Below are 9,907 nucleotides of genomic sequence, written 5' to 3'. Positions count from 1 at the left end.
TAAGTATGGAATAAATGATGTCCGGAGAAAAATATTTACCTTATGTGTTTAAGCTACTTTTAATAAGGATAACTTTATAACACTATCATAATTATAAAAAAAAAAAAAAAGAAAACTAGAAAACGCGTATAGGAAGATATAGTTCAAAGTTGGTACATTCAAAAAAGTTGCACGTACGCGCTATTTGCAAGATTAATATAATCAGAAAAACAACTACTAAAAAGCACGACGTGAAATTTGAAAGCACCTTTTTCCCTCTCTCTCTCTCTCTCTTATATATATATAGGCAATGGTACCACCAATCCAAATCCTCGATCCTCTATACCTATTCTTTCAATTTGTTCATCAATAGCTTCGTTCTACTACTTGATACCTTCCTGTTATATTGCTAATTAGGCTTTCTCTGATCAAAATTAATTAAGAATGAGCTTGAAAGCTCTTTTTGTTGGGTGCATAATATGGTTGGGTTTGGTAGAATTGTCAATCGGAGGAATAGTGAGACACTACAAGTTTGATGTGGAGTACATGATCAGAAAACCAGATTGCTTGGAACACGTTCTGATGGGAATCAACGGTCAGTTTCCAGGCCCAACTATTAGGGCTGAAGTTGGTGACATTCTTGACATTGCTCTCACCAACAAGCTTTTCACGGAAGGAACTGTTATTCACTGGCATGGAATCAGACAGGTTTGTTCACTTTTGTTTTTCATGCCATTTTGGCCTATCATAATCCATTGACATAAATAACAACAATTTGTGTTTCTTAACGAAGTGATTTAAAATTCAAATTTTCATTAATTTTTAGATATAAAATAAATCGTATTAGAAAAAAATATTTATTTTTATACGCTCAAGATTTTTAATAAAGATTTATCACTATGACAAAAACAATTTCGTATCACTATCATAGTTGCAAAAAAAAATCATTTTAACCTTATTTTCTAATCACATCAATTAATATAATTTTATATTTATAAGGTCTAAATAAAAAGTATGAATTAGTCATTTTGACCTCATGCATATTACTCCCAAACCCCTTATTACTAAGCCCGATCCAATTGATTTTTAGTTAGTCATTTTATTTGATTCAATCTAAAATATCTTTTGAATTTTTTTTTTCACAAAAATGATCTTCATTAAAGTGAGTTCTAAGATAACATTATAACAATAGAAACATAATCCATTAATAGCATATTTTTTACCAGGATAGTTTTGAAGAAAAAAAAACTAAAACCAAATTTAATACTCTTAATTAAATTAACCAAAAATTTTAATCATCATAAATTAATTAATTGAATCTTATAATAAGTACTAAAGCTAGTATTATATTTATCTCTTCTTCCATCCTTGGTCCACTCCATAATAGGGAAGACGTTTTATATATTTTCCTTTTAATTAACATGCCGAGTGCTAGCTAACTCAAAATACCATTTTAAAAGTTTTTTCTAATTTATGTTTTCAGGTTGGAACTCCTTGGGCAGATGGAACTGCTTCCATCTCACAGTGTGCTATTAACCCAGGAGAAACTTTTCATTACAAGTTTACAGTTGACAGGGTAATTACACTTCTCTCATCATTTCTTCTTTTTTTTTCTACTTTTGATGATCTTATTAAGAAGAAACATTAAACTTTAATTAAGTCATTTGTATAACTGAGTGAAAGCATAAAATTGATGTCCCATGTGTACTCACTACTACAATTAAGTGTTTTAAAAATGGTTATTGGAGACATTCTACCATAGTTTTAAACTGTTTTTTTATTTTTGATCGAGTCAAAAGCTCTTATTGGTTTCCAAACATTAAAGTAAGAAACAAAAAAAAATGTTTTTAAAAAACAACTATTTTTTCTTTTCATTTTATGTTTTTAATCAAATAAAAAAAAAAATATCTTCGTTAGTGTTATCTATTTTTATGTAACGATGTATTCATGGATATTATATGGTGCAGCCTGGTACATATTTCTATCATGGACACCATGGTATGCAAAGAGCAGCTGGGTTGTATGGTTCATTGATAGTAGATTTGCCAAAGGGACAAAACGAACCGTTTCATTACGATGGTGAATTCAACCTTCTTTTTAGTGATTTGTGGCACACAAGCTCACATGAACAGGAAGTTGGCCTCTCTACAAAACCACTAAAATGGATTGGTGAACCTCAGGTAATTAACTCGATTAAATTAACATAAATTCTATTTTTCTTCTCTTTTTTTCTTTGCAAATCTTATACATAATTGAGTTATCAATAAAAAGAATAAAAAATAACCTTCACTATATATTCCTTAATTATGTATTGAAATAAGATGCAAGCATATATATGTATATAGTTATTACTACTTTAGCTTGTTCTGTATACTACTTTAGTTTGTTCAATAACAACTCTTAAATTTTGACAAATTCAAACAAGATTCTATTATTAATTTTTACTGAGTACATAACTAATTATTTTCATAACTAACGTAAGTTTTGTCTCTATAATTCATTTAATCTTTATTTCTTTGTATCTTCTAAAATTCCGTGAAATAACTTAAACTTGAACATGTGGCCCATCTGCGCAAAGTGGTAATGAATTTTTATAATATAGGGCTTCTTTAATCTTCACTCCCCAACTGTTTTTCTTTTCTGTTGAATGATAAAAGAATTAAATGGTCGTAATTTCCACTTTTTTTAGACTCTGCTCATCAATGGAAGAGGACAGTTCAATTGTTCCCTTGCTTCTAAATTCATCAACACCACCCTACCCGAGTGCCAATTCAAAGGCGGTGAAGAATGTGCCCCTCAGATTCTTCATGTGGAACCAAACAAGACCTATAGAATCAGGATTGCAAGCACCACATCCTTAGCTGCACTCAACTTAGCCATTTCGGTGAGTTCTATACGACTCTATATATAATATGTTTGCGTTTAATTTATTATTATCTCCCTTTTCCTCCCTCTATTTAATTTTAAATTTTTATCGTCTCTTTGGATTCCAAATCTTTTGGGTGCCCATTCACCATGCCATTGAATAAGCATCCAAGTGACAATTAGCTGTCAGATGAGACCACTTTAAAATATTCAATTTATTATTCTCACTTTTCACTTAAATCCAAATGATATCAACTATAGAAATCCACGTTAAATCATCGCATCTATTATTGATTGTTTGTTATGCTAAGAATAGAATAATTTAGGGTATCATGTCTAGGTGTTATGTTAATAAAGACTTAACTATTAGTTCAAGAAAGTTAGTAAATGATGTAAAACACAATAAAGATAGACGATTTCAAGATCGATATATCTTTCATACATAAAATAAAAGATTTTTAGTAGATGGGAAAATCCGTGATTTCTTATGTTAAGTCCATTAATTACCACTACCCTCATAATTTCTTTGCGTGTTGCAGAATCACAAACTTGTTGTAGTGGAAGCTGATGGAAACTATGTTACACCATTTGCAGTTGATGACGTGGACATTTACTCTGGCGAGAGTTATTCAGTGCTTCTTCGCACAGACCAAGATCCAAACAAAAATTATTGGCTTTCAATTGGCGTTAGAGGAAGAAAGCCTAGCACCTCACAAGGCCTAACCATTCTAAACTACAAGACAATTTCTGCCTCGATTTTTCCAACTTCTCCACCACCCATCACACCCCTTTGGAATGATTTTGAACATAGCAAAGCATTCACCAAAAAAATCATAGCCAAGATGGGGACCCCACAACCTCCAAAGTTATATGACCGAAGGGTTTTCCTTCTAAACACCCAAAATCGAGTTGATGGGTTCACCAAATGGTCCATTAACAATGTGTCGCTAACATTGCCACCAACCCCTTACTTGGGCTCCATCAAGTTCAAAATAAACAATGCTTTTGACCAAACGCCCCCACCTATGAATTTCCCACAAGATTATGACATCTTTAACCCTCCCGTGAACCCTAATGCAACAATTGGCAATGGGGTGTACATGTTCAACCTTAACGAGGTTGTTGATGTGATATTGCAAAATTCAAACCAATTAAGTGTGAATGGTAGCGAGATTCACCCTTGGCACTTGCACGGACATGACTTTTGGGTTTTGGGATATGGAGAAGGGAAATTCAAATTAGGTGATGAGAAGAAATTCAATTTGACACATGCACCATTGAGGAACACCGCAGTGATATTTCCATATGGTTGGACTGCCTTAAGGTTTAAGGCTGACAACCCAGGAGTTTGGGCCTTCCATTGTCACATTGAGCCTCATTTGCACATGGGAATGGGTGTGATTTTTGCGGAGGGTGTTCACAAAGTTGGGAAAATCCCAAGAGAAGCACTAACTTGTGGACTTACAGGAAAGAAGTTAGTAGAAAATGGACACTACTAAAACTAGTCATAGTACCAACATAAAATAAATGTTAAATGGTATTTATTTAATTTAATTTTTCAATGTTCAACTAATATTACATTTAAATTTACATGTTAACGTTTATATATATGTATAAGCTTAAGATTATGTTGAATAATGTCAACACCAATTATATCTCATTTATCTATATACTATACATTTCCTACTCGTTTTTGGAAACTTTTGTCACATGTCAACTTCTGGTGTTATAAGTTTTTCATGTCTCAACTTTTGATGCAATTCATTTTGGAACACTTTTTTATTCCACTATGTTAAGTCAGACTGTTCAAGATGACAAATACACAACAGTACCGCATCTAGGATAGTAGGGCATTCTAAATGAAATCTGTCATTAGCATATTGTTGTATATGTACAATTTGTGCATAGGCTATTAGTATAAAGGTGTGTTAGTAGTAGCTTAGAGAATACTAAGTGTAGCTAGGAGTGGTAAGAAAGAATACTTGTTTGTAATTGCAAGTTGATTAGTAGAACCACTTACAATTGGATAAAGGAGAACTGGATGTAGTTCAAGTTGAGTGAATCAATATCAATCAAGTGTTTCTACTCCTCTTCCAAGCTTTCCTTTAGTATTTCTTAAGCAGCTATTTGACACATTTTGCACACAAATTTTTCATACTTTGTTTTCATATAAAACCTGTTTTATTAAGGATTGGACAACAGTTCCATCTGTTTAAGTAAAATTGATATTTGTCAATGGAAGAGAGGTGCAAAACCTGGTTAGACTTGCACAACAATAACATATTGTGGAAAAAGGTTATCTAACACATTATTCACCCACCCACCCCCCCACCCCCTTCTAGTGTGATTTCTTTGATTAGTCTATTAAAACACACAAAACACAAAGATTCATGCTATTTTATTGGTTAGCTCATTAAATAACATAAATTTGAATTTTGTTTCCTCTTGTATTTTAATCATATACTTAGTCATGCAATTAAAAGAAAACTATGACATTATATGTAGAATTGGATGTATCCTAATATTTATGAGCGAATCAATATAAGTATGTGTGTGTTGTCAAGGACAAAACCAAATTTTTTTTTAGGCAGGTGAAATTAATTTAACATGTAATAAAAAAGTTAACAATGATATATTTACTATTGATAATTTTTTAAAATTTAGAGTAAATTACAATAGCACCCCCTAAGATTTTATCAAATTATTTTTTTTATCTACAAATAAATTTTGTTTTATAAATGGGTATAAGTGGTACCCAACAATCACAAAGGAATATACAAGCCCAACCACCAATATAATGGTTAAATGGTATTTAAGGTAATAACACATAAATACCATGTAACCACCAATGTACCAACAACGGCTGACACAAGTGGTAGCGTCATGTGTCTCTTAACCAAGTAATTCAAGGTTCGAATTCTGGTTGGCCCTTGAGTATGAAATAAACCATGTTGTTGGGAGGGAAATACCCACTTTACATGGGCTTGAAGTCCCTAATGAAAATTAGTCACCGCTTTTGGTGGGGGCTACTTCGTACCAATTAATACGACGGTCAACAAAAAAAATGTAACCACCAATGCTATAGTAAAGGCTCCCTAACAGAAAAACAAAAAAGATACATGCAGAGCAAAACAAGCTTGAAAGTTCAGCAAAAAACCTTTCCACCTACTAATAGTAACATAATTCAAAGCTATATATCCCCAAGTATCACACAAACCAACAACATGGAATCCAAAAGCAAGAGTCAAATTTTTACCCTATTGCTATGTGTGCTTCAAACTAAAGAAACCATGCTAACACACAAACCCATCCAAATCACGAACTCAAGCAAAGGCATTTAGCAAGGTTTGCTAACCACTACTTAAATGAGTATTTAAAGTCCTTTGAACAACCTACAAGCCATCCCCATGCAATGATCAAAATATTCTTCATCAACTCATTACCATCAAATACAATACCATTGCATAAGCATCTATTCTATGATTCTAAATACACCATATCACAACACTCCAAAGCACCCTCCATCTCAGAATTTCATATTTTAGTTTAAATTTATCTGAAGTTTGTTGAAAGTGATCCTAGATATTGTTAGGTAGAACTGCTGTGAAGTTTAACTAGAGACCACTTTTTCCATATTTCATCAACAAGATAACAAAACATGTTAAATTGATTACACATGCTCAAAACAGAAAATGCAAGAAAGATCATCCAATTGTATATTTCTTCTATGGAGGTTCTCCCTAGAAGGTAACTTGTTAAAACATAGTCCTCCAAACTATGTGAGTTGCCTTTAGCAGAATGTTAGTGCCCCAAATAAGTGATATAGTTTGATCACACTCACTGCCAAATCTCCAATGATGAAGGATCCGATATTCTGAGCTAACAGAATTAGGAGATACGTGGTTCCATCCCTGTGTGTTGTCTTCCTTTTCTTTTATGTTTCTTATGCATGTGTTTGTTGCATCTTTATCATATCATTTGAAAAGTATATACATTTAAGTTGACTTAACATTATTATTAAACTTAAATAAGAGTTTTCAAATAGGTCTTTAACTTCAAAGGCATCTTGTAAATGAAATGAAATAGGATTATAGCCAACCAAAAGGTTGAATGTATCAATACGGTCCAACCAAACAATTGCCCTTCAAAATTGCACTTTTGCGTGCTTTTTTTTACCATCAAGGGTGTTGTTATTGACCCTTAATCCAATTGGTTTTCACCCCTACCGAGAGGGTAAAAGTCTATTTTGTCTCCCATTTGAATTTCCCCACCCTCCCTCTCCCCCTTCTTCCTGGCACCCCACTCTCTTTTTTCTCTTATGCCTCTTTTTTTCCCAACCTTTTCTTTCTTCCTCTCCTTCCCTAACTCCTCTGAGGTACCTTTTTTTTTTTTTGCAAATGCGTGTTCAATGGAATCATGATTCTATTGTAGACGTATTTACAATGAAATCTCAATTCCATTTATATTTTTTTTCTGGAAATAAATAGGTAACGAAATCACAATTTCATTGTGTATTCCAAAATCATAATTTTATTACCTATTTTTTTGCTAAGAAAACAACAACAGGATTCTATTGTGGTTCTAGAAAAACAACACAATGGAATCATGATTTCGTTGTGTGTTTTATTTTTTTAATTTTTTTATTACTTTTAGACAAATGTAATGTTTATTTATTTTGTTTCATAGTTAAATGTAATTGTTTATTATGTAGGTTTACTAACTTATTTTCTTTTTTTTAGATGGCACGCACAAAGCAGACATCGTACATTGCCGGGTATAACCCCCATGAAGGCTTTTTGTATGAAAGGGAAGATGTGGACGAGAGACGTCATAAACTAACTACATTAGCACACACATGCCATGATGAGGAACAATGGTAGCGATATTTGCTAGAGCCACAATCAATGCTAGTTGTTGATAGGATCATTGGACCTCCATTTGGAGGAGGTCTAGTTGATTTATCCCTTATTTGGTCTTACAGGGACGATTATGTTGGTCATGTTGGGATCTGTTAAGAGTGACAAGAGCTAAAGCTTTTCAACCACGATGCCTAGGTGTTACCACTCCCTACTAATCTACAAGCTAGCGATTACGTGGAGCGGTCAAGGTTATTAGATCTCGTTACAATGTGATATCATGTCGCAAACAAAGGCTTCATGAATGCCTTTTTGGAGAGGTGGCACCATGAGACATCTTCCTTCCACTTGCCTGTAGAAGAGATGACCATCACTCTAAATGATGTGTCTTGTTAGTTGCACCTACCTATGATAGGTAGGTGCGTTGATCATGTTCCCTTGCAGTTTGATAGAGAATGGTGAAGATCCTATTGATGATTCATCTTGGCATTTCAGCAGAGGTAGAGGCTGGAGTGGTGGCAAACACAGGTGCCAAGGTGAAGTTGACATGGTTGGCAGGCCTCTATTATCATTATGTTGAGTCAAGCTCATGTGTTTGGGTTGCAAGGGTTATCTATGGCACTTGATCGATAGTACAATATTTGTCAACAAGTCCTCAACTTAAATCCATGTCGCCTACCTCCAATACCTTGACAACCTGGATGCTTGCCACGAGTATGCATGGGGAGTATCTGCATATAGGTGTTAGGCTTTTTGCACAACATACCTTTTTCTCTGGCTTCATCAGATGCAGGATTGACATGAGGCCTTATCGCCCAGAGAGGGTGTCGAGGCAATTTACAGAGCATTCCACGCCAGCCACCTCCTTCTCTTGTGTATCAGCTTTGTGATTAGGCATGGGTGAGTGACAACAATATATAATTCCTTAGGGCAATGTTGTGCCACTTGAGGATCCTTGGACTTGCACCTCTAACTATTTGCCTTGGTTTTACAAGGTTTCGCACCCCTATGTCATTCTGCTAGATGAGGGAAAGCCATCACGTGGTCTTGTACATTTACTATCCATCCCAGTACAACCACACCCTAGGCAACTATTGGTAGACTTACATATTAGGTGGATACTACACTTAATAGACAATGCAAATTGCATTTTGCTGATTTTTTTTTCTAAATTGTCACTAAAAAAGTAGTTACTAATTGTAGTTGTTATTGCATGATTGATTCCAGATGGTCAGGAGCTATGCAGAGCATAGAAGACCTCAAAGTTATGCCAAAGGGGATTCATCATCAGCTCATACAACAAGCTTTGCAATTATTACATAAGGGCTTCATGGCTAGGTGCATCTCGGGCATACAGAGACAAAAGAAGAGGATTGCCAAGGATTGTGGCAAGGGTGACAAAGGTGACTGATTATTGTATTATTATCATTATTATTATTATATTTTGATGTAGTATCAATTTTTGTTGTTTTGACATCTTTTTATAGTTTATGTTGTGGTTGAATTACTTTTTTTCTATTCATCAATTGTTTAAACAATGTGCACCAAGCAACAACAACAACCTCTTTAATTGATTCATAAAACAAAAATCAACAACTGAAGAAGCACTGATAATACAGAGTTTTCTTAAAAAAAGTATGATTTTTATAAAATAAAAACATGACTACACATATTTAGCACGCATCAAAGCAAATATCTCATCAGCGGATCTTGGTTTCCTTGATTTTTGCAACAAGCAAGGATTTCATATGGAGATCGATCAAAAGTAGCATTCAACTACATCAGACATTTGCTACTAAATTCTAAAAAGATGAATTTTTTTTTTCATATCTTCATTGCGTTTAAGCTCCATGCACTCATATTCAACACGACCATCACCTACATAAACAAGTTGATGGTAAAAAAATTAGGTAAAATTCTGCAACCTTTGATGGTGTCGATGGTTGTTTTCCTTAAAGCATAAAGTGACATGTCCTCACTTATTGTGACAACTTTAGAACCACTAGGACATTCAAATAATATATCCCTTGAGATGATGAAATCATGTCACCGTCGCAATACACAACAGCAGATACACTTTTCATGTTTTAAACAATATGGTGAATATCAAACAAAGGTGTTGAGTTGCATCAAACCCTTAGTGTTATTTATATTAAATGATCTAATATTCTCTCATGAGATATACCAACGGTTGAGATTGCATCGAA

General features: G+C 33.9%; 1 protein-coding gene across 1 annotated transcript; it reads left to right on the top strand.

Annotated features, from left to right (window-relative positions):
* The first annotated feature begins 246 nt into the window (after positions 1-246).
* On the top strand, positions 247-4,442 carry AO (ascorbate oxidase). The gene is made up of 5 exons (XM_003555611.5): positions 247-687; positions 1,463-1,555; positions 1,947-2,159; positions 2,669-2,863; positions 3,384-4,442. The coding sequence occupies exons 1-5, from the start codon at positions 424-426 to the stop codon at positions 4,341-4,343; spliced, it is 1,725 nt and encodes a 574-aa protein (XP_003555659.1). The 5' UTR covers positions 247-423; the 3' UTR covers positions 4,344-4,442.
* The last annotated feature ends 5,465 nt before the right edge of the window (positions 4,443-9,907 follow it).

Source organism: Glycine max, chromosome 20 (assembly GCF_000004515.6).
Source record: "Glycine max cultivar Williams 82 chromosome 20, Glycine_max_v4.0, whole genome shotgun sequence".
NCBI classification, from domain to species: domain Eukaryota; kingdom Viridiplantae; phylum Streptophyta; class Magnoliopsida; order Fabales; family Fabaceae; genus Glycine; species Glycine max.
Note: the sequence above shows the minus strand (reverse complement) of the source record. Positions and strands in the feature narration are given on the sequence as shown.

What these genes read in the sequence shown, in the direction of transcription:
- AO (XM_003555611.5), top strand. Translation starts at nt 424, where the DNA reads ATGAGCTTGAAAGCTCTTTTTGTTGGGTGCATAATATGGTTGGGTTTG. An exon ending in AATGGATTGGTGAACCTCAG is followed by an intron (nt 2,160 to 2,668) that starts GTAATTAACTCG and finishes CACTTTTTTTAG; the next exon opens with ACTCTGCTCATCAATGGAAG. An exon ending in CACTCAACTTAGCCATTTCG is followed by an intron (nt 2,864 to 3,383) that starts GTGAGTTCTATA and finishes TGCGTGTTGCAG; the next exon opens with AATCACAAACTTGTTGTAGT.